The sequence below is a fragment of the Cervus elaphus genome, chromosome 27, assembly GCF_910594005.1.
Source record: "Cervus elaphus chromosome 27, mCerEla1.1, whole genome shotgun sequence".
NCBI classification, from domain to species: Eukaryota; Metazoa; Chordata; class Mammalia; order Artiodactyla; family Cervidae; genus Cervus; species Cervus elaphus.
The window spans coordinates 59,707,167-59,731,754 of record NC_057841.1 but is presented as its reverse complement, the minus strand read 5'-3'; the positions used below and the strand labels follow the sequence as shown (position 1 = coordinate 59,731,754).

Here is a 24,588-nt window from a genome sequence, read left to right as displayed (position 1 = left end):
TCATCAGATAGTTCCCGAGGGTAGAGAACCCAGCCCCCTAGTCTCCAGGTCTCTACAGCCTGTCACCTCTGTTGGACTAAGCGATGTTCGTGTTGCCCCTGGATCTGGAAAATGTAGGGCCCTTGCTTTTGAAGGTGGAGAGAGCTCTGTGCTGGGGCAGAGAGGCAGTGTGGTCCTGGGGCTGTCCCTGGAGAAGGCTGTCTTTGCAGGTAGGGGTTCCTTGTGTGGGGCCTCCCAGGTGGCTTGGGGGTGAAGAACCCGCCTGCCAATGCAGAAGATGCAGGAGACATGGGTTTGATCCCTGGGTCAGGAAGAGCCCCTGGAGAAGGCCATGGCAACCCACTCCAGTCTTCTTGCCTGGAGAATCCCATGGGCAGAGGAGCCTGGCGGGCTACAGTCCATGGGGCTGCAAAGAGTCGGACACGACTGAGTGACTAAACTGCAACGTCTCCGTGTATGTTGGACACTGTGGCTTGAAGCAGGGCCTTTGTCCTCAAAAGCCCTTTTCCACTCAGCTTGCTGTGAGCTTCCCTGATAGCTCAGCTGGTAAAGAATCCGCCTGCAGTTCAGGAGACCCTGGTTCAATTCCTGGGTTGGGAAGATGCCCTGGAGAAGGGAAAGGCTACCCACTCCAGTGCTCTGGCCTGGAGAATTCCATGGGTTCAAGGGGTTGCAAAGAGTTGGACACGACTGAATGACTTTCACAGAGATGCCATCAGGTCAGTTTTTACTCCTGCTGGTTTGTCTAAGCCTCACCTTGGAGTTTGTAAAAACATCTAGAACGGGTCATGCATTTGGTGTGATCAGTCCTGTGCGTCTCGGTGTGAATGAGTGTCTGGGCTCTTCCCTCGGAGAGGAGGTTTGGTGCAGGGGGTGGAGGATGGGCCAGAGTGAGTGGCTGACGGGAGGCTTTGAGCCAAACCACCCGGGTTCAGATCTGTCCTCTGTAAGACTCTGGGCCTCCCGGTCTGATTCCTCGTGTGTAAGTTGGTGGTGACAATATCTACCTTATGAGACTGAGATTTACGGTAAGCAGTAGTACTGCTATCCCAAGAGAGGGAATCGGAGACTATGGAAGCTTGGCAAATGGCAGGAAGGCCACTCTCCGAAGGGGAGGCTCATTCTGCAAAGAGGTGCTGAAGGCTGCTTGTCCCCGACCCCATTTCCCAGCCTCCTTTGTGGTTAGCTGTGGCCGTGCGGATGGGCAGGGGGTGGAGGGTGGTCTGTCCCTCTGGTTCTCATCCTCTTGCACAACCTTACACTGGCTGGCCGTCCCCCTGCCTGGGGGCTGCGGAGGGTCCTGAGACAGGCGATGGCTGGAGGGGTGTCTGGGACCAGCCCCTCACCTCCCAACCCTTGAGTTCACCGTGCAGACAGGAGGGCGTGCGCTGGGGTGGTGGCTATGCTTAGTCGCTCGCTCGTGTCTGACTCTGTGACCCCCTGGACTGGAGCCCCCCAGGCTCCTCTGTCCCTGGGATTCCCCAGGTACGGACACTGGGGTGCATTGCCATGTCCTCCTCCAGGGGATCCTCCCAGATCAGGCATGGAACCTGTGTCTCCTGCTTTGGCTGGGGGACTCTTCACCACCGAGCCGCCCGGGAAGCCCACAGTTGTGCAGTGGCCCCGATTCCCACAAACTGCTTCTGTGCCCAGTGCTGCGGGGCCCCTACCCTGCTCGAGGGCTCCTCCTGCGTTTTGGAGAGGCTGTGGGGACACCCGCGGTGGCGGAGGGCTCTGGCCCCTGCCAGCAAGAGACGGTTTCCTGAGGATGTTGACCACGGCCTCTTCCTGGCTGGGACGATACTGCTTGAGGTCGACTGAAGCTTTTTACACCATCCCGGTGGCCCGGCTCGGAGGTGGGAGGCTGCCTGGCGTACCCCTGGCACCCGCCTGTGCTCTGGTCCTCTGCCCCCCACAGACCCCCCTGCACTCTGCTCCGCCATGAGGGGTTTACAAGAGTGAGACCAGCTTGATGTGTTTGCAAGTTTCCCTTGACAACCCAGGTTCCCCACCTGAAGTGGGATGTTGAGGGTCTGACCTTGACCCTGGGCCTGGCCTCGCCAGGGAGGGGTGGCCTTGAGGCTGAGGGTGGCTGCCCATTTCCAGCTAGGCATCGGTGGCCCTCCTCTCTCCCCCGGGCCTGGTGGCGAGCGGCCCCTCTGTGTAGACAAGCTGCTGGAGCGCAGAGAGAGGGTCAGAGAGGTCACACCAGCCCGCAGGGACCCACGGGGCAGCGCGAGAAGCTGATCGGCCCCTCCCTGGGGGTCTTCGGTTCCCACGGCCATCATCCTGGGTCTCTGCAGGGCCGCCCCTGAGGGCTAGTGAGGCCAACTGCACGGGGCACCTGGGGAGGAAGCAAGGGCAAGAACTGGGGACTTACGTGGCCAAGGTCCTTCTGGATCAAACATTTGGCAATCATGTGATTAAAGCGTGGTGAGCTCCAGGCATGCAGCAGCGCGCAACGGTCTGCCTTTAGCTGGTCTTGCTCTTCCGCCTGAACAAGGCCACGCAGGGCTGAAAACTGGTAACTTCATTCTGGGAAATGTATGTAAAACTCCCACAGGGCGGGACTGCTTAGCAGTTGCCAGAATGTATGATTTCCCTTTAATCACAGTGAGACCTGACTTTCCCTGGCTGCGGCTTTCCTTCCTGCACGACCCTCACCCCTTCCAAACGGGCCGTCTGCAAGTGAACTTCTCCCGCAGAGAAGAGAAGGCTTTCCCCGGGCACTGGGCGAGGTGAGCGCAGGGCTCGTGGAGGCACCGTGTGTCCTCCCCTCCTGCCGTCAGGTCCTCGACTCCCTCTCTCCAAGGCTGTGTCTGTTGCTGCAGCCAGCGAGGCCCCGAGGCTGCAGAGCCGCAGGCGATGGTGCCCTGTGGACGTGTGGAGAGGCACCGAAGGGGTAAGTGGGCCGGACATCCGGCCAAGGAGGGGACTCAGATAGAGCAGGCAGCTCAGGCTTCAAGATACGTGCAGCAGGCGGACCCAGAGGGGCCAGGGTCTGCTGCTTTGAGCGCGGGGGCCAGGCTTGGGCTGGGACTCGAGGGAAGCCTCTGACCTGCTCTCTGAAGCCCTGGGTGTCCAGGGGGTCCCATCTCCGAGGGGAGATGCCACTTCGCTCGGAGGCAGGGGGCAGCCTCTCCACTGCTTTCCGGTCAAGCTCACCCTGTGACTCGCTGCCAGGATGGACTTGGGCTTGGTTGGGAAAGGGAAGGCACAGCCTGGGGTTGCAGGAAGGGGACAGGCTGATTTCGGGCCACTTGACCTGTTCCCCAGGCTGGCCTGCAGTCAGTCCTACAAAGGGAACCGTGGTCCTGCACTTCCTCAGTCCCCACCAGCAGGTGTCCACCAGGCGGGCCCGGGATCCCTGACGAAGGAGTCCGTCTGGGTCAATAAAAGCCTCCATCGTTTTGTTCTCCTGTCCAGTCCAAGTCCTCTGAACACTCAGAGACCCTGCAGTCCGGGTTCTCTGGGACAGCAGTGTTGAGAGGCGCCGTCTTCCGGGTGGGGGTGCACCAAAGGGGCTGGGAAGCGGAATCTGCCCTCATACGTCCAGGGACCCATCTGGATATGGTACCTAGGACCAGCCACAGTGATGAGAATTCCCAGGTGCCCAGGCTTACCATCAGCTTCTACCAGGCTTTTGAGTTTCAGGAGTGCCTAGGTCACCCTTGGACTTCAGAGCAGGGTACGCGTTTACTAACCCAGCAACCGTGTAAGTGATGTATGGTTTATTCCTCTATTTCATATAAACTCATCATGTGTGTTTCTCTCTGAGGATGGACACATACGAGTTCAGGGTGGCTCTATCCGCTGACATCTCCCCTGTGCATTCCTGCGAGGCTGGAGGAGGCTGCAGGAACTCGGACGCCTACCGACGTCTTTCCAGCAGGACACGGCCTACTTCTAACTGAGAGAGACAAGGAGCAGGAGACCACGACGAAATTACTTCCTGCTTGGATGCTACCTCCTGGCAGTCTCTGAGGGCACAAGTTAAGGCCATCAAGAGGTAAGGAAAAGGAGCAAAATTTGAGGAGACTACCTGTTTTATCAGGGAATTGACATGAGGTCTGGATTTTCTTTCTGAGAACCATCTTAGGCTTCATTACTGAGTCTGATTAACGGACATAAATTGAGGGTTAGTTGGACGAAAACCAGAGATGAAATATGCCTTTCCAGTCATGGACTTTATATTACCACTTGGGTAATCCATCAAGTCGTTAATTCTTAAATAAAAGACAGATGGATAAGAATAGAGGTACATCCCATTAAGCTCAACCCATGTGTTCTGAGAAGTCTTTAATGATGTTTCTAAAGATATGGAACTTCTAGGGAGATGAAGGAAATGAGCATACTATCTACAAAGTTGCAGGCATTTGAATATCACCCCCCAAACAATTAAGACAATGCATTCATGAAGAAGCTTTAAAACAGACAACCTATAATACTTGATGTAGAAAAAGTTCCAGCTTCCACAATCCTTTATTAAATATTTGACAAGTCGCATCACGTCTTTACAATGACTTCATTTTGTCACATTACTCTTTTGTTAAGTCAGGAAAACAATCCACAATTTCTCTTTAGGTCTCTCAAGAAAAACGAAAAGCAAAAGGAATTTGTTCTTCAACAAAACGTTTTTTACCTGTATCAAATTCAACTGTATTTTAAAGCTATTCTGATTGTGAAAATGAGCAGTTAGCCAGACGATGTCTTTTAAAAAATTTCCAAGTTGTTTGGTTTTTAATCACTGTATCAAATAGTACTTGGCTTTGTATTAGCGGTGAGGTTATAATAAAAAGTTACGAAACATTGAGAATTCATTTGGAATGCTTGAAACTTTTCACCTTAAAAGTCACTGTTTTTTTCATGTTTTGTGTGATAATAGATGCTGAATTAAGAGCTAACAGCATATTCTATCACCATTTCCCTTGGGTTCTCTGAGGGTCAGAATTCTCAGGACACAGCTTGGAGGAAACTGTGGCAGGGACTAACCTGTCACTCCCTTTTGAAACCAGATTCCTCAAGGTAGGCGTAAATGCTACACAAACATATACAGATATATCTGGACAGCAGGTGTTCGTACATATATTACATACATAGTAGTGAAGGACGAACAGTTATGCAAAGTTAACATGAAGGAAACCGTGACAATCCAGGTGAAATTAGTCGGAGGGGGAGGGGCAAAGTGGCTTCTTTAGGAACACAGATGTCTGTGGACACAGGTCATGGTCATGAGGCTTACGATGCACTGATACAGGTTGAGAAGGTTGTACACAGAGGTCTGTCACCAGCGCCGTGAGGGTCTACTGTTACTCATACAAACACAAAACCGACCAATGAAGAGACATGCTTCCTAAACATGCATTGCTCTGCACATAACACCTTTAACGAAGGGGAGAGGTCTAAACGAGAGGTTTTCTTGGACGATTCTGTACCAACAGAAAGCTCTCCTTTCCTATGAAACGTACAAGCTCACATCCTAACGCTACAGCTTTGTCTCCAAGACACTGAAAACACTCTGGGGACGGGGGGCGGGGGTGTGTGAATGCAAATGTAGATACACGGTTCGTTAAGGCTTCGATAAATTAAAAAAAAAAAAAAAGTGGTCCAAAGTATGTCACATTTTTCTTCCCAGTTGTAAAATCTAAAGTACAAAGTGGAGTTTATTAAGCATTATTTTAAAAAACACATCTTGGACCTAAAATCGGCAGTTTTGACTTACCAGGATGCACCCCAAAGTCTAAGAGGTAGAGCGGGACCTCCTGGGGCGGGGCAGGGCGGGGCGGGGCAGGCGGGCCCCTGCGCGGCTTCGCCCCCTGCTGGCAGGGCAGGAGTCGACACCGGGGTCCGCCAGGGCTGGGGTGGGGCAGCTTGTGAGGAGGCAAGAGGGGCCTAGCGCACGGCTGGGCGGGGGCGTGAGGACTGGTTAACCCAGGCGCGCTCTCTATGGATCCTGACATTTCAGAGGCGACATCCAAGACTTAGATAACAGCGGAGTCACGTGAGAAACAGTAACTGTGAGGACAATGAGTAGTTTGCCGCACGCTAGCTCTGTTTTCAGGGGAGCCAGTTTGGACCTGGCGAGGTCACACGGCAGCGGTCCACGCTGTCTGTCGAACAGTGTGAGATGCAGAAAGCAGTTCAAATATTTTGCAAACCATTCTTCTCAGAATCTGTGCCTGCATCCTTATGTGGGAGGAACAAACCATGTCAGGTTCTTGAAGCATTTGTCATCTGGCCTTAGGGAGTATCTGGTGGGAGCTACCAAAGCGCCGTGGTAAGTAAAGGGACGTGTTTCAGGAGAAAGGAAAAGAGCACTGAGACCCACGCCTCGCCGTTTCCTGTTGCAGAGGCGGCGGGTGCAGGAGCAGACCCTGCCTGGAGCCAATCCCTCCCCAGATTCACCGTTAGGCCGACAAGAGGGGGGACTAGAGACACGCAGGACTTTTACAGGTGACTGGGTTAGCTGATGTTTAAAAACCTTTCAACCACATGCAATATGCAAATTCTGGAACTGACTTCTTAACCTCATGGCTAAATGGCTCTTAACGGCTCTTTTCCAGGGGCCTAGAGAAGCTGGATTCTGGTCATTTCTAAAAAGGCATCACTGTTAAGAGATCCAGGGGCGGCGACAGCGTCTTCCACCCCCAGGTGTGCTGAGTGGGGTGGGCAGAGGCCCTCTGCTCTTCCTTACTGCTTCCTGAGAGTACAGTGCGACAGGGGTGGACAGCGGTCGTCACGATCAAGAGAAAACAAGGTACGTGACTGTTTTAGACGCAGAGTGAAACCCTGAGGGTGGCTGTGAACTGGGGAAGCTTATTTGGATTCAAGGAAGCCAAAACCCCCAAACAAACTCTAAACCCAGCACTTCTGAGCTGTCACTGAAATCAGATAATAAGGAAGAGATGAACTGAACTGTCATTCACAATTACCGCCTTCCAAGTACTCATGGGGGTCTATTTCAATAATTCTTATCTGTTCTTGGCACAGAAATGATCTTAGAGTGGGTTTTCTTTCGTATTTTCAGTACTTTGCCTAATTTGCATTCAGTGAACATTCTGATTTAAGAATTTATGAAATGACAGAAGAATTCCAGTTCTTCGACAGGGATTGTTGGATTTCTTCCCTATAATTGCACACTTATGAAGCCCATCCCAGCACACTGCTCTCCCAGGCTTTGACATGAATCATAAAAAGCAAGCCAAGGGGCCAAGAGGAGGAGACACTCGTTATTATCAACTGAAGGGACAAAATCCCACCAAGAGGTAAAAATAATGAGCAATATTGTTTTTCTAATTACTCAACATCTAGGTTTTCTGATCACTATGGGATTTTTAAAAAATCACTGTGAAAGGGAACAACCCTCAACTCTGTAGAACTCCACCTTCTTTTAGATGCCAAGGGCTCTGCAGCCTCTTTAAACAACTCAACCACAAACATTCGTGGCTTCCCACAAGCCACCCGGAAGATCCTAAACGGAGGCCCTGAAACCACAGTTTTTTGGGTCTCATCTATGACTGGCAAGTGATATATCCAGTTTCTCTGGACGGCCACCGGAGGGTTTAGGACAACACAGGTTAAGGAGGACAGAAGGGTTTGCTAGACCCCCTTGCCCTGCCTCAGGCGTCCTTTCAAAATACAGTTCTGCAACAAGGCCTCACAAGTGGCCAAGAACCTAAATCCCGCAGAGGCCTCCACCCCCGGCAGGGTCAGCTGGAGAGCCAGAGGTCAGGGCGTCAAATCAAGTCTTCTCCACCCTTTTAATCTAGCACGTGATGGACACAGCTCGGGCAGAGCATGGTATGGAAGCATGCAACAGGTCACTGGGAACGAAACCCGGTTAGATTAAGTGTCTAGTAATCTTTGCAGTGGAGTAGAAATCACAGAACGCTTGGTGAGGACAGGTCTCTAGGCTCAGCTTTACAGCCAGGGTTTAGACACCAGCAGCCAGATTCACAATCAATAGATATTGCACCGGAAGGGTGTGTGCAGAGAGAAGAAATCACATTCAATGCTTATGATTAAAGAAAAAAAAAGAAAACCAGGTATGACCTCCACGTAGTACATAAAGTGCCTTCAGGATTGGTGCAGTTAGAACAAAAGTTGCGTATTCAGCTACCGTTAGCAAACGCATACAAACAGGAGACTCTACAGGTCTGCTTTCCACAGTTTCGAATCACTCGGTGCCAAGTTCCACTCAAGTGTCTCTACTACAACAGCAAGGAGGAAAATACAATAGGAGGACTGTACAGCATTGGGAAGGGTTAAGTAGCTTCTCTTACGAGAAGTGATAGTCCAACCCTGCCTCAAAACTGCTCCAGCACACGTAATCACTTCTAAGGAATAACGGTGTGATTCCTGCAAGTCAACACAAATTTTGTCATGCTATGTTACAATTCTCTCAGTCTGCAGCTATTACACTGAATTTGAACAAAAAAACGTAATATCCAGTTCTCATTCTGAGCATGGAAAAAAATGTCATGATGCCTGATGTTAGAGTATTTGTCTGCAGAAGGTTTTTGGACAGAAGTCAGTCTTCCATAGCTAATCCGGTAGGGGGTGGGGCTTTCCAAGTACTTTAAAAATAAAAACATCACCAACATTAAACCTGGTATGAAGTTCAAATACAAAAAAAAAAAAAAAAAAAGCTCACTTTTCCAAGTACATGAGACATCTTTAATTGTAGTGAAATAAAATCTGCAAATCGGTCTAAATCATTTTAAAAAGTAAACATGAGTTGTAATACTATACCTGTAGAGTGATTAATTCCATTTGCTGTCATTATAAAGTATGGAAAATATTTATTAAGGGCTTGGCCTACAGAGGCACAACATAAATAGAATAAGTCCTCCTGAAATGTAACCAGTATACACATCAACCAGCTGGAAATTGGTGGGAAATGCAGGAACGCGGCCCGGGACGGGGCCTCCCTGTGGGCCGTGGGCAAGTCGGGGGCAGGGGCTCCGCTCCGGGACCCCTCGCCGCGTTGCTCTCTGCCAGCGTCTCTGCAGAGTCTGTCAGGCAAATGCAAAAGTGCAAGCAGGACTTGCTCGAAGAACAACCGCCCCGAGGCAGGGGGCGCTTAATCCACCCCCTCGAATCCTTGGGCATTTTCCACAGCCATGAGAAGCTTCTCCCGTAAATCTTCAAAGGTTTCATACGGAGGTAAGTCAAGGCGATTAAAGCTGCAAAAGCAACAAAGCAGAAGTAAGGAGCCAGCATCTCTACGAGTGTCGCACCTGTGTCTCCTCGATTCGGCCTAAGAGGACACTTGGTGTTTCAGCAAGAGGACTGTGAAAGCCTCAGCACAAAAAATATAATCCAGTGATGACCCTGCCCACACCTGCAGGGGATGAAAAGAGAATTTTCGAATCGTCTGTGAAACCTCCCTACTACAGTCGGACGTGGATCCTAGAAACCCATGCTGGGAAGGGACACAGGACAGGCAAGGTAACTGACGCACACGCCGAGGCTTCAAAACTGTCGAAACTGTCAAAACTTTCCGCAGCAGGACGAACGGAGCTGTCTGACACTATTTTAGGAAGTCCGCGCTTCTGCATGCAGCGCCTCTGTTTTCCGCACAGCCCCTCTGAGCAGGTGTCTCCTCGTTTTGCAGATGCAGGCCCTGCAGCCGGGCGGCAGGTCGCCGTGCCCCAGCCTTGGCCCCGACAGCACCGCAGACCTGAGACCAGAACCCAGGCTCCCGCGGCTCTGGGAGCCCGACACGGAGCGACGCTCTCCCCAGAGTCAGGCAAGTCACTGGCGTGCGGCGTGAAGAGCTGCATCTACCCAAAGCCCCTACCTAGCTGGAGGCCTTGGCTGGGGTGGCACAAGTCGCCCTGGTGACACGGAGACCTCCAGATACACGTGGCCTCTGTGAGCAGCGATTTCACGTGTTCCCAGGGTTGAGTTCAAATCCTGCCTTTGCCACCTGCCGGCCGTGTGGCCCCAGGCGGGTCACTTCCCGCTGTCGGCTCCCCTGTGAAATGCGGCGACCGCTGCAGGGTCAGGTGCTGGGAGCATCCGGTCACACACAGAGGGGTCTGGCACACAGCACGCGCCCACGGGCAGCCCACACTGTCACACGCACCCACTGGGCACTGCCCCCCCACCCCCCGCCCCAGGCACAAGGGAGCCCCAGACACCACGCAGGCGGGCTGCTGGCCTCTGTCGTGACGATGGCCACACATGCTTGAGGCTTGTTTGCACATGTGTGTGCATGTGCACACACATGTGCATCATTATGCTTTTGTAAGCTAACATTCGTGGAGCATTTGCCCCGTGCCAGCGCTGTTAGTGGTGAGCGAGTGAAAGTCGCTCAGTCCTGTCTGACTCTGCGGCTCCATGGACTATACAGTCCACGGAATTCTCCAGGCCAGGATCCTGGAGTGGGTAGCCTTTCCCTTCTGCAGGGCATCTTCCCCACCCAGGAACTGAACCGGGGTCTTCCACATTGCAGGTAGATTCTTTACCAGCTGAGCCATAAGGGAAGCCCATAAACACTGGAGTGGGTAGCCTACCCCTTCTCCAGCGGATCTTCCCCACCCAGGGACTGAACCTGGGTCTCCTGCATTGCAGGCAGATTCTTAACCAGCTGAGCCACCCGGGTGCTACTCCTCCATCACCTCAGCAAATCCCAGCACCCACCTGTAAGGTAGGTAATGCTGCATCCCTACTCATAGAGGAATCCAAGGCACACAGAGGTGAGGGAACTTGCCCCAAATCACCCAGTAAGTGGCAGAGTCCGGATTCAGCCCCAGGTTGGCTCCAAGGCCTGGATGCGGTCAGGCTGCCTCAGCGTCTAGAACTGCCGCTCTGGGCACTGGCATAGGTTTCCGAGGACGAGCAGAGCGGCGTCCTGCGTTTTAAAGCCAATGACTATCAGCAGCAGTGAGACCCGGACGCGTGAGCGGGGCAGGCCCTTTAACAACCGCTGAGTGTCTGATGAGACGCACTGAGCCCTGAGGTTTTCTGACATCAAAGTACACGGCAGAGAAGAGCTGCGCTTCTCAAACCAGAGCTCAGACTCAGGGATCCGGAAAGATTAAGAGGAAAAGAAGTTTTCAGTGTTTGGTTTTCACCGTGATAATGACCTCAAAATGTCATTTCACCAGCGACAAAGACAGAACCCCACTCTGCAGCTACACTTAAAAGACCTTTTCCCAGGAGGCAGCTGTTGTCTTGATTTTAAGCTGGTATTTCACAGTGCAGGGCCTGCAATCCTGTGGGGCTTCAAGAATCTGTGGCCATTTTAAAGAAGGCCCATACACTATTCAAGCTTGAGAAATACTGGAATGATGGGGGCGAGAGAGAAGCAAGTCGGGGAGCGTGAAGAGCTGAGGTTTGGGATGTTGTCAGCTCTCGAGGTGTCAGTTCCTCCACTGCTAAGAAGAGGGGAGTCATCAGACCCGCCTCTCAGAACCGCTGTGACGGTGACGCCGGTTAACACACGCAGCGCTTGTCAGGGCGATGCCTGGAGCACAGTAAGTGCTCACTGTTACCATTACTTCTGATGTCACAGGTCTGGCTCTGGCCTGCCACCAACCAACTGTGTGACCTCCTTACCCTCAGGGGCCTCAGCCTTGTCATGCGGAAGATGTGTGGGCTGAAGGAGATTATTTTTAGGTGGGTCTGTGTTGCTTAGTAAAGAGGAATTTTAAATATATGAGCAGTGACCTTTGATAGAACAAAGGAATGAAGCCGCTCATGTTAGATACTCCACAATTATATGTGAAAGAACCAGCTCCGCTAAGCCCTCCCTCTCCTAGGAAATCAGGTTTTAATCTTGAAGCTTCATTGTGTATTTTATATTTTCATCAAACATGGAAGAGATTAAACACACATATGGCTAGATTTTATTTAGCCACAACTATACTCAAGGAGATCCAACCAGTCCATCCTAAAGGAGATAAGTCCTGGATGTTCATTGGAAGGACTGATGCTGAGGCTGAAACTCCAGTACTTTGGCCACCTCATGCAAAGAGTTGACTCATTGGAAAAGACCCTGATGCTGGGAGGGATTGGGGGCAGGAGGAGAAGGGGACGACAGAGGGTGAGATGGCTGGATGGCATCACCAACCCAATGGACATGGGTTTGAGTAAACTCCAGGAGTTGGTGATGGACAGGGAGGCCTGGCGTGCTGCAAATCATGGGGTTGCAAAGAATTGGACACAACTGAGCGACTGAACTGAATTGACTGATGGTCATCGCGGTGAAGTTTGTTCACAGCGAACCGAGAATGAAGCATGGTCGTTGTGTTTCTATGTTTCAGCAGAAGCTGGGGCTGGCTGGGAGGAGAGCCACAGCAGAGAAAAAAAGAGGAAGTCCCATGCGGCCAGCCAGGGGGCTCCAGCAGAGCTAGTGCTCTCCTCGGGGCCTGGGGAGAGTGGTCTGGGAAAAGGCCCCGGACGCTCTCCTCCTGGGACACTCCACGAGCAGCGGGGCTTCGCTGCAAGCTGGCGGGGCTGCATTCCTCCTGAGGGTCGGCCTCGGTCCTTCCTGAAGATGAGCAGTGATTCTAAACCCCAGCTGTCCTTGCCAACCACCGGGTGGCTCTGCAATCCCACAGCCCCAGTCATAACAGACCAACTGGGTCAAAACCTCCGCAAGTGGGACCCTAGGGCCAGCGTTTGTATTTAATGCTTTCTAGGGGGTTCCAACGTCCAGCCAAGGTCGAGAGACACCCGAGTCAGGGCCTTGTCTGGGTGGCCCTGTATTTTAGTGGTGGCCCAGCACACTGACTCAGATAGAAGAAGCGTTCAACGGCAAGATATCTGTCTGTGGGTCAACAGTAGGATGTGGGATGAGTGCTCAATTACTTGGTTTCTCCTTGAAGAGTCTGGAAAGAAAAGGAACCATGTTCCCATGGTGGCAGCGTAACTACAGCGGTCAGCGTGGAGATTCTAATTCAGGCAGACCTGACTCCAAGTCCTGAGATTTGGGAGCCTGTGAACTCCGAGACCACAAGCAAGCTTGCCAAGAACCCACAGGGACGCTGCTGTCAAGGTGCAGGGGCTGCCCCACACGAGATGGCCGCGCCCAGTGACGCTGCTGTGACTCCTCCTCGAGGCCGGGAGCTCGCTCCCCATCCCGACGGTCCTAGGGCTCAGCTCAGCGCTGGCAGCCTTTCAGATGAAGACTACTGAGCCCAGAAAACTACACTGGATTCTGAAACTGTTTGGAATAAAAGCTCCAAATGGCCAAAACATTCTCCCCGGAGAATAAAGGCAGACGGTCAGGGACACCGACTGCTCCGGCGATTGGCCAGCTGCAGCAAGAGTCAGCCTGCTCTCCTGGCGCTGACAGGCAGGGGCCACATCCATCCCACTTGGAGTTCTCGGAATGGTACAAACAGTGGGGAGAACGTGCTTTCCGGCAAGGCGACGGAATCAAAGAGAAGCAAAAAAGCCTTCCACAGCCCATTTCCCACACATGCACCTGATGAGACCTTCCTCCAAGCCGTGCCAGGCAGCCCAGGACGGCCCGGCGACTCTGGCAGCCCAGGCTTCTCTTGGGGAAGGAGGCCGGGGGGCTGACCATCCACAGGACCCCCTCCACCTGCGTCCTATGAGTAAGAAACCAAAGCCTCGGCAGGGGAAACCAACCCGGGGGACCCGGGAGCCGGATTGAAGGCTCCTGAGGTCCTCTCTGTGGGTCTCAGCAGTCCTCGGGGGTCCTGGAGACCCTCCTCCTCCCACCCCGTTCCTTGGAGGGCTTCTGAGTGCCACTGCACTGAGCCTCCCTGGGGCAGGGGTCCTTGGTCGGACCTGTGACCCCCCTCTGTCACAATCACATTACTAAATCCCAGAGACTCATGGGTTCTGGATGGCCATGGAAAGTCTTTTGAAGACCCTGTTTCTCCAAGGAATCTCATTCCTGGTTCTAAACCAATTTAAGGCTGGAATAAGAATGCATCTGCTCAGAGGCTGGCTGCTGTCACAGCCATGTAGGGAGATGATACAGTAAAATCTCTGCTTCCCAGAATATTTAAGGAAAGAGGGGGACTGGAGGAGGAACGCCCCATGGGAAGCAGGAAGGAGGGACTTAACCCTTCATTATCAAACATACCGGCCCTCTCAACTCATGGTTCAGCTTCATCAGCACCAGCGATGATGATACCTTCGCCTGCATAACTGACATTTCCCACTCTAAATGCTCGGTGGGCAGGGAGCACAGCATGCTTGCCTCTCGCCCCGTGTTATCCACAACTAAGCTTTGAAAAAACAAGCCTGTCTGTCGACAGCTGTGTGGTTTTCCGTCACTCACCACGTGTGAGCTCTGGGCAGTTTTTCAGGACTTCCCCATTGCTCTATTGTAAACAGCTGAGGACCATTGGAACCTAGAGAAAAGAAAAAGAGAACACAATGCTGAGTGCTCAAGGCAAGACGAAGGAGGGGCGGGCAAGGTGTGCCTGGGGTGAGCCCGGGGACCCCTTCTGCATCTGTGACATCACAGTGTATAAAACAGAGGCAGCCATGGTGCTGCACCACCCCAAACCTCAGACCCAGACTCGCGTCACCATCAGGACGGAACTGCGCCACGCTGAACAGAGCAGACGCAACATGGGACGGGTGGAAGCTGCAGCCTTTCAGCCCAGCCCTGCAAGCTTAAATTTAAAACTACTTCTGGGTGGGTGGGGTGGAAACCTGAAATATCGTGACTTTTAATATGCAGAGCAGAAAGTGATTTTTTTAATCTACAGGAAGCGCTAAAAGAATTCTGCCTTGTGGAGGGGTGCAGTACTTTTTAATGTTCAGCTTACAACCACATGGATGATTCTGCAAAATCTAGTTGTTTTGGAAGATGTACCAGAAAAAAGAAAGAGAAGACCAAACTTATGGTTCTCTGTACAAAAACAAAAAGTAAAAACAGTCCCCTGCTTTTATACAGAGGTAACTACACAAACAGAAGGAGAAGGGGGCCACAGAGGATGAGATGGTTGGATGGCATCACCGACTCAATGGACATGAGTTTGAGTAAACTCCAGGAGTCGGTGATGGACAGCGGGGCCTGGTGTGCTGCAGTCCACGGGGTCGCAGAGAGTCAGACACAACTGAGCACTTAAGAGCAGCTGAGGGGGACAGCATGCGGCCGCACCCTTCACGTGGCGGGTCTACCGCGTCCAGACAAAACCCCCGCGGCTGGAGGCCTGGGGGCAATCTTCTGGAGCACAGCGCATGCCTGGTACATAGCACGGGGTGAGGGGAGGACAAGACCCCCTGGTATCCTGCTCACCATAAAGCTCGGCAAATCCGTTCATAGGTACTCGGGACGTCCCCGTGACAAACTGCAGTAACCGGATGCGCTTCTCGGCGTCCATCAGCAGCACAGCCTGCGGACGGGGGCAGAGGTCACCATGTGCCACTGGACGCGCAACGCGGACCGGCAAACCGTCATCCCGCGTGCACTGCGGCGGAAGTCCTAGATGGTCTTACACCCGGATGGGGTAAGGCCGGGGTGCATTTTTTTTAATGGCCATGACACTGGCCTCTGTAATCTCAGAGACCGAGGGATCACAATGTCACTTTCTTCATGTGCCCACTGGTCAAAAATAAGTGGTTTTTTTTAAAAAAAAGGCAAACTCCTTGACGGCACTGAGCTCATGTTTCTGTTTGTGAGGCTTGCCGGTCCGCTCGAGTCAATCAGAAACACACACAATCCTGGGGTTGACGCTTTTCAAACTGTGTGTTTCCGACTGGCTTGAGAGGGGAACCCAGCTTATGAGGCAGGATTTCTGACTGTAGAGAAATTCTCTAAAGATAACATTTTAGAAAAAGAAAAACGGAAGCCAGGCTAGGCCTCTGAAATTACCGGTGTATCTTACTTATCTGAATTATTCTAAGAATCTAGTTGGCTTCACTGGTAAAGTCACTTGAACTGATATTAAAAAAAAAAAAAAATCCAAAATCAAAGCTGAGTGAGACGTGGACTAAGATTTTAGGATTTGATGATTCTGCTTTCTTCCTTTTCTCTATACTTCTCTGCCGCACTTGAAATCTTATTAGTAACAGATGTTTAGAAATTAAGACAATTCAAACAGATTTCTTATTTCTATAAGTAAATAACCAGTGCTCTTCCCCCGGAACTGTTCTTTCAAAGTCAGTTTATACTCTTTTTCAGACCTGCTGTCTCACTTCTCTCCTAAAATGAACAGGATACAAACACTGGCCTTTAGAGAGTGAATCAGATTTCATTTGCATCTCTGATTGAAAGATGTAAACATCAAAATGGCTGTTGTAATTCACAAAAAAAGTTGAGAAAATGGTTTTTTAAACCAAAATGGCATCTTGGAAAAGGCAGCCCCAAAGCATGTATTTGTCCTGAGAAGCCTTTCATTCTTATTCATGCTCTGGAGGACTCGTTCCAATTCTTGAATCCAGCTATCTGCTTTTTAGGGTCATCCTACTCAACAGTTTCCTCAAACAGAAGCACTGGAGTAGGTGACCGAGGAAGACAGCGTGGCTTACTCAGGACAAGTGAGGACAGGCGTCCCCCACGGTCACACAGAAGCAGCGGGAAGGGCTCCGCCGGGCTCAGCAGGCCTCTTCCCTCCCCAGCAGGCCACCGACCTTGGAAGGCAGCACCGGCCCCGGGCCCCAGACTTACCTTCCAGAACCACTGGATCACGGGGTGGTTCGGGCAGTAGCCATTCTTGTAAATAGAATGTTGTCGCCAGTCGTTCACATCCACATCGCCAAGGCCACACATCAGCAACTGGAGGAGACAGACCAGAGGTGGGCAGGGCGCATCGCGAAAGCCCAAGAAATGCGCTCGGAGAAAAGGCCGCCTCTCAACGCCAGCATCGCCTTACGTGCAAAGCCAGACGAGCCAGTGAGCTGGAAGGACGGGTGAAGGGGAACACGTGTGCCACACCCTGCCTGCCGCCTCGGGTCAGAGACAAGAGAGGTAACGAGGGGGCCAGATTCCAGGGCCTGGACGGACCACCGCGTCTGATACTGGAAATGAAAAGTCCAAACTGATCGCCCTCCTGGCCCCTCTGATCTCAGCTCAGTGCTCACGGATTTCCTTTGGCTCGGTTTACATATGCCCGTGACGCTGGCTGTCTGCTCTTCTGACAAGTTATCTGTCTCAATATTTCAAAATACCTCTCCACCCACAGCAGAATTTGTGCTTTATGACAGCAAGAACGTGTCTTCCCCAGACGGATCCACCAGCTCAGGGCATCACCTCACCTCCCGGTGAGCAGACTGGTCCTACATCTTTCTAGGATGTCATCTACCTGGACGTTTCCACTTGAAGGTAGAAGAACAGAAAGCCAGTCTCCAGGAGCCGCTTCACTGGACAAGCGGCCTGAGTCCTGTCAGCAGCCTCTGCACAGACGCAGCCTGCCTTGTCTTGCTTCCCTTGACACAACGGTGAAGAGGCCCCCTGCCCTGCAGACGCTGCGCTCTCGTCCACATCAACACCGAGAGGCTGGCCCAGGCCGGCACGGAGCCACCTCCTGCTCCCGCCTCGTTGCTTCTGCTGCGCTTCCTCACTCAACGCGACCCCTTCACCTTCACGGCAACCGCTGCTCTAGGAGCCCCCCCCCAGACACTCCCGCTCACCTCTGGGCCGAGTCCCCCTCGGCTCTCACGGTGGGTGTGCAGAAAACCCGGGGAGCAGGGCGGTGCCCCCCTCACCTGGCTGCTGCCGCCCCAGCTCTACCGGAAGCAGCAGCAGCTTCCCCGCCAAGCCAGGCCCGGCGGTGAGCCGGCTCAGCGCGCAGGCCTGTCTGCCGCACCCCAGACCTGCCCTCTCCCAGGAAGGAGCGCACAGGCCACGGCCTCTGCTGTTCCCTGCTCCCCGGTCGGCACACAAGCCCCCGGGACACCTGTGGCAGAACTGACCTAAGCTTACTCTCCAGGACGTTGTGGATGAGAGAATATTACAGTATCAGCAGTGAAGCAACGTAAATAAAATCTCCTTTATGTAAAATGTTTACAAACCTCCAGTTCATTTTCATCAAAGATTTTAATCAAATCAATAGGGAGCAGTTCTGTGAATCCCTGAAAGAAAAAAAAAAAAATCACTCTCAATGCCTTTTTCTCTGAAAGAGACAAATTTTACAGGGCCAACCAGCTTTGTGTGGTTAGCTAGGAAAAAATACATTGTTCCCTGATAATTTATAGCTATCAGTGACAATATTCAGTAATTTTAGTTCCAATAAAAACAGCATAATCACAGTATAAAAGATTTAAAGAGTGGCAGACTCCAGAAGATTCAGGTACTTGAGTAATTCCTGAAACACTGAAAATATGAGTTGCTGCAAGTAGGCGGCAGATTCCAAAAGCCACTTATGACACACCGCCGGGAGTGAGGGTGCCCTCAGACACACAGGCCAGAGGCGTGTAAGCAGACCGTTCACAAACAAGGTGCCGAAGGCAGAGATGAGACGCCAGAGGCGGCCTGTGATCAGCAGAGAGGAGACAGGGAGCACAGAGCAACAGCCGGTTCCCAGCTTAGCTGGTCAGTTATCACTGACTGGTGGCTCAGACGGAAACAATCCGCCCGCAGTGCAGGAGAGGTGGGTTTGACCCCTGGGTCAGGAAGACCCCCTGGAGAAGGGAATGGCCACCCACTCCAGTGTTCTTGCCTAGAGCATCCCACGGACAGAGGAACCTGGTGGGTTACAGTCCATGGGGGGTTGCAGAGTCAGACACGACTCAGTGACTGGCACTTTCACTAACCACTACACTGACCCAGGATGGACGTTCCGCGTCACTGGCCCTTCATGTAGTCACTTTCTGCAAGTGAGATCACCTGGAGTGAGGCCACCTGGGTTTCGTGTGTAAATAAGGTGTGAAACCTGCTGTTCTCAAGTGTGTCCAATTCACACATTGCACCCAAAGTCCCGGAATTTTTCCGAGTGTCCTGCCTGGGCTGGTGCTTTATTCACCATGAGCAGGTAACTGGGTGAGGGGTGAACTTAAGAGCATCACTCAACGAGAACCCGGCATCGGTTCAATGAGAACGGAAGCCTGGAGTGGACACCTGGGGTTCGTTTTCTTTAACTACAGCCAGTTATTAGGACTTAAAAAGAAACTGCACTTTGGGTCACAGTGCGCCATTTTATAAAAAATGATGAACCCCTATTCTCTGACGGGCCTCTCTCCTCAGGGGCCTGGTGGCGGCATTGTCGTTAACTACCCGGGTCTGAGAAGTAACCGCTTCACGCTTTAATAGGGTGAGGAATTGTTCAGCCAGCCACGAAGAAAGGGCAGGGGATTAAAAAAAAAATGTTTGGCTGATGAAGGGGAAGGCACGGCTACTGGGGAGGGATGGTATGAATGGAAACTGCCCAGGTCCTCACATTTCTCAGAACCTGCGGTCACCACAGCAAAGCACTGAGATGCTCCCAGCCTTCCCTGGGTACCACTGAAAACTGCAGGGCGATGGGTCTAGCCTCTGGGGGGAGCCGGCCCTTCTGGATCAAGTCTGTAAAGATTTCCCTTTAAAAACAGTCACGGCGAATTAACAACTAAGAGCAGCAAAGCCAGAAAACCCTGAACCAACGCCAACAAACGGAGGGCGGCAGGGCCACACGGACACTCCTGTCCTGGGGCTGCAGGCAGTGGGAGGGGGTCCCCACACCTGCGCCCAGGTCGGGGGCGGTCCTCTGCCAACCTGAGGGCGCAGGCCCGGCTCCCAGTGAGCCTGACTCACCTCCAGGAAGGCGTTCATCTGCTTCTGGACCCTGTTCACGAACCTCCACTGGATGACTAGGCTGCGGGAAGAAACGGACAGCAGTTAACCACCTCCTGCTTTCACTCCTTCCTTCAACACTGCAGCAGCTTCTCGGGCAGGGGAGGAGCCGGGTCCAAAGCGGGCCAAGGAGAGAGGGGCCGCTGGGGCTGAGTCCTGGATGCTTTCGAGAACAGGGGCACACGTGGAGCCTCAAATCTCATTGGGGATTTAAAAAAAAAAAGACACTGGTTTCTTCCCCCTCCCCGCCACCAAGCCTCACTTTACCAAAGCTGCTTTATAAATGTGACTGTCCAGAAAAAAGGGAAAATGGGCCTTGAATACAAACACACCTGGGCATAATGAACATGTACACACAAACCCAAAGATGTATATACCCACACTTACATACAACCTTGTACATATTTTTAAGGGGAATACCCAGCACGACATATGTGAGCATTTGATATTTCGTTCTAGAATCCAATGTGCTGGTTTCCAACGAAGACATACAATCTATCAGCATTTTACCACTAACATTATTACTTTAATGCCAACATTTGGAGGACTAGTGGTAATAAACTTCTGTGAGTCACAGAAATCCACTGAAACCATGTTCCCTGTGACAACGTTCAGTGTATAGCAGCATTTACTACCAGGCGAATCCGCTCTGGAGTCCACTTAAGGCATTCTGTCGTGAAATAGCACAGGGACCTTGTCACCAAGGGCTCTCACTTACAAGGGGGCGCCATGGCAACGGCACCCGGGGACCAGCCTGCCGCCCGCCCACTGCTCAGCATTTTGGGGCTCCCTGGCTGTGCTGCGATCACCAGCCCAACAGCCTCCTACTGCGCCGGGGGCAGGGAGGAGCTGGGAGTTCAATCCGACTTCTGGCGGTGAAGCCAGTGGAGACGCTGCCTGAGGCCCTGCCCCCAACCCCCAACCTGAAACCTCAAAGAAGTAACTGCAAAGAAAGATGCGGTACACGCATCACAAGGCCCAAACCCTCTGACTTCTGGCCCTAGTCGCCCTGGGGTGGAGGGCTGTTAAAAATCGATCCCAAGTCTGTGCTTTCCGAATGAAGACAACAGCGTCTGCTAGGACGCCGCCTGCTCGCTGAGGCTGCCCAAGTCCAGCACAAGTGCCAATTAACGTGGACAGGCAGGGACGGTCCTACCTTACTTTTAGTCTTTGACTGAGAGTAGCAAGTTTTCGAACTTGCAAGTGGAGAAGTCTGTCCTTCATCAGGGTCTGTAGGGACTCGACACTCTCCAACTCCTCCTAACTAGAAAAGACAATAGGCTTTTCTTTGCAGATGCTAGGGAAGGATGCTGAGATCCTCGGCCAGTTCTCTCAGGCCCTGTGACCCATTATAATGAGAGAGGAGGCAACCTGGCTTGTTGAGGTGATGTTCTGAATGCAAACAGGGAGCTCAGGCCGTGGCTGTTAACTCACTAGATGAGCAGAAACTAAGACCCTGGGAGCCAACCACCGTCATGCTGACCTCCCCCTGTGCCCAAGGTTAGCGAGGCAGCCTGGCGATCCTTGGGGGATACCAGGACTGTGTGCGTGAAGCATATGTATACACCAGAGAGGAAAACGTAAGCTGCCCCACAGAGAAAGAACTTCTGCCCAGTACTGATGTCCTAGACTTCCAAAGGACTCAACAGTTTGTTCCACCGATGGAGGCTGAAGAGGCTGAGTAAAGAAAATCACACACATCAGGAACGGTGTTTCAGCATCTGCTCAATTCTCCCTATCCATTTTAAACTCCTTTCCTACACTTTCATTGTGGAAAAGAAGTCAGGAGAGAGATGCAATATCTTCTCTTTGGTTGTTGCTAATTTCACCCCAACTGGCCATGGACACTGTGTTCCATCGCCATGATTCTCAGTGTTAGACGGGATGCCCACTGGCTCCCAGAGTATCTGCCGCGTTACTCAACAAGGACCCTCGTCTCCTCCCATTGCTCCTCCGTCTGGCAGCTCCAAGGAGTCATGACACAAGCCACACTTTCCAGTCCATGAGCCCAAGCCAGAAAGGAACCCGGGCTGTTAGAAGGATGTCCACGACATGCACAAGGTGCTCTGGCAAGGGCCGTCCACCAAACGTGCTGCTCGATTTAATGAAGACAGGGCCGGATGGTACGTACTCTATGTACTCTCTCTTGTTCTCATTCGTCACCATTATTTCTGACCCGTTGGGCTTCAGATCCACTTGATATGTCTGTAATTACAAAGATAAAACAACGATCACCATCACAAAGCTATTTTGCGTATCACCACTGAGTAATAACGTCTCACTATAAAAAGAACATAAGTAAAATTTATTCACAACTCTTTCCCAGAAGATGGGCTCTGTGTCCAAGGGGATATCGAATGAAGCCTTTAAATTGTTAAGATGTTACACGCTTAAAGATGTTATCATCGAAGGCAAATGATTTTATGGTTATTTATGAGTTTTAATTATCCTTCATACATTAGCAACAGTGGAGAACAACACTTTTTTTCATCGGCTGTTGACTTATCAAGAAATTTAATTATGTTTCACAGAAAAGACAGGGTACATCCATCAAGACTGCAGAGATCCAAATTTGTCGCTGAAAATTAGATTTTATAGCCATAAAAAAAAAAAAAGTGGAATTTCTTTCAAAGGGGCAAAACACAGGGACTTAAAAGAGATGCTGAGGAAGTCAAGCTGAGGAATGGATCCGCCTGCCCCTGGAGAACCCCTGCCTTTTCTGTGCATCAGACACCACCTCGGGCTTCCCTGGTGGCTCAGTGATTAAAGAATCTGCCTGCAGTTAGACACAGGTTTGATCCCTGGGTCGGGAAGACCCCTGGAGGAGGGCTTGGCAACCCACTCCAGTGTTCTTGCCTGGAGAATCCCATGGATGGAGGCGCCTGGTGGGCTACAGTCCATGGGGTCACAAAGGGTCGGACACGCCTGAAGGGACTTAGCAGGCACACAACACCACCTCCCGGCTCCCTGGCCCAGAACGTGCCTGCCTCGGTCAGGGCCACCCAGGAGCGTGAGGAGTAAAGACACTGAACCCAAGGCAGAGTCTTCTCCTCCTCTGCCAGCCCTGGCTTAACATCCGAGTGGACAAAGCATTAAGGAGCAGAAGGGAAGGAAGAGTCTACTGATCTAACAGGAAAGTGTTTACTCTCATGGAAATTCTGGGGAAATAAAGAGGAAAAAAATTACCACCCACAGCTCCCCTATTCACAGATAACCACATTTGTATTCTGCTGGGAGTCCTTGCTGTCTTTTCCCCACATGCGTCCGGCTATGTCCAGGAGGAAGCCAAGCCCGAGGGAGCGGGTTCTCCAGAGTAAACATCCAGGTCACATTCCTCACAAGGGATACAGATTCACACCTGAAGAGCCCTGCTCTGTCACAGGTCCACTTTCAGTGACCCCGCCCCAGCTCTAACACTCTGACCACCAGATGAAGAGCCCACTCACTGGAAAAGACCCTGAGGCTGGGAAAGACTGAAGCCAGCAGAAGGGGGCGGCAGAGGATGAGATGGTTAGACAGCATCACCGACTCCATGGACATGAGTTTGAGCAAACTTGGGACTGCCTGCTGCAGTCCATGGGTCACAGGGGTCACAAAGAATCAGAGACCCCTTAGCAACTGAACGGTACAATAGAGTACCCCACCCCGCCACACACACCCAGGATCAGACCGGACGTCTCTGGCCTGCCTACCAGAACCTCTTCCTCTCTAAGCATTTCCTCTGATGGTGTGCTTGACTGTTGTTCTTTTTCACGTGGAGGCAGCTTTTTCAATCTAAGCCTATGAATCCTTGGTCTTGGCCCTTCCCGTTTTCTTCTTCGTCCTTTTCTTCATTATCTGGGAAGGGACCCAGCTTCCCTCCCACATGACTGAACCCCACCTTCTACAACGTCAATACGATGCTTTCCTGTCCCCAGTATGGACTTAACTGCTACTGTATTTTTATATTTCTTCAAATCCTTTCTTCCCACCAGGCTCCCTCCCACGGCTGTCTTCCAGCCTGTCCAGTCGCCCCCCTCTCCCCCCCGCAGCAGGGATCTGCTCTTGTCCTGTGTAGGTCCCAGCACTTCTTGAGGATATTGAATAGTTCCGCTTAGGAAGTGGGATGGCAACAGGCATCAAGATTCTAAGGTGCAAGTCCCTTCTTATAGCTACTTCTCTTTTAGGATTTATACCAACGGTAAGATATTGGTACAAAATGTGTATTTCAGGATTACAGTCCTCATACTGTTTATATGGTGAGATGCTGACATAGCCTAGATGCTGACCACTAGGCCATGGCGAAAAATGTTTGGTCTATGGGGCTTCCTTGGTGGCTCAGTGGTAAAGAATTTGCCTGCCAGCGCAGGAGACACGGGTTCGATCCTGATCTGGTGAGACCCCACATGTGGTGGAGCGACCAAGTCTGTAACTATTGAGCCTGAGCTCCGGAGCCCGCGCGCCCGGCGAGAGAGGCCACTGCGGTGAGCAGCCCCACACCAGACGAAGAGGCGCTCTCCGCTCACCACGCAGAGAAGAGCTCCCGCAGAGCAACACAAGCCCTGCGCAGCCATGAATAGATAAACAGAAGTTATTAAAAAAAGATGTTTGGTCTATGGAATGAAACCCGGCGTAAACTATGGTATTTACTGACATGGACAGCCATCTAGGATTTATTAAGGTAAAACTGTGCACACTCTACAATTCCACTCCTGTAATTAATAAATAAAAATAAAAAAAACCTTGTGTATGTTTACCGAGAATAATTCTGCAAGACACAAACCAAAATTTAATGGTGATTTTTCTCTAAGTGGTAGGAACGAAGGGTGATTTTAATATGTGTTTACTGTACTGACTTTATTACAAAGGTCAATATTTTATTATTATATTTTGTAATCAGATAT

The 24,588-nt window shown here is 51.7% G+C and overlaps 1 protein-coding gene and 1 long non-coding RNA gene across 16 annotated transcripts in view; one reads left to right on the top strand and one right to left on the bottom strand.

Annotated features, from left to right (window-relative positions):
* The first annotated feature begins 745 nt into the window (after window positions 1-745).
* Window positions 746-9,752, top strand: LOC122684893. 2 transcript variants are annotated; one of them, XR_006338186.1, is made up of 5 exons: window positions 746-1,028; window positions 2,615-2,902; window positions 3,779-4,009; window positions 4,886-6,757; window positions 9,617-9,752. It is a non-coding gene; the product is annotated as an uncharacterized LOC122684893 (long non-coding RNA). The 2 variants fall into 2 exon arrangements; XR_006338187.1 differs by lacking the exon at window positions 746-1,028 and adding an exon at window positions 1,035-2,524.
* NEDD4L (NEDD4 like E3 ubiquitin protein ligase) overlaps window positions 4,464-24,588 on the bottom strand; it is a 365,506-nt gene continuing 345,381 nt past the window's right edge. For all 14 annotated transcript variants that reach the window (XM_043889411.1, XM_043889412.1, XM_043889410.1 and 11 more), the window contains 7 exons: window positions 21,837-21,910; window positions 19,667-19,727; window positions 17,950-18,009; window positions 16,607-16,714; window positions 15,236-15,332; window positions 14,267-14,339; window positions 4,464-9,185 (listed from right to left, as the gene is read on the bottom strand). In XM_043889411.1, coding sequence (XP_043745346.1) covers window positions 9,083-9,185; window positions 14,267-14,339; window positions 15,236-15,332; window positions 16,607-16,714; window positions 17,950-18,009; window positions 19,667-19,727; window positions 21,837-21,910 — 576 coding nt within the window. In that variant the 3' untranslated portion in view covers window positions 4,464-9,082. The remainder of the gene's footprint in view (window positions 9,186-14,266; window positions 14,340-15,235; window positions 15,333-16,606; window positions 16,715-17,949; window positions 18,010-19,666; window positions 19,728-21,836; window positions 21,911-24,588) is intronic.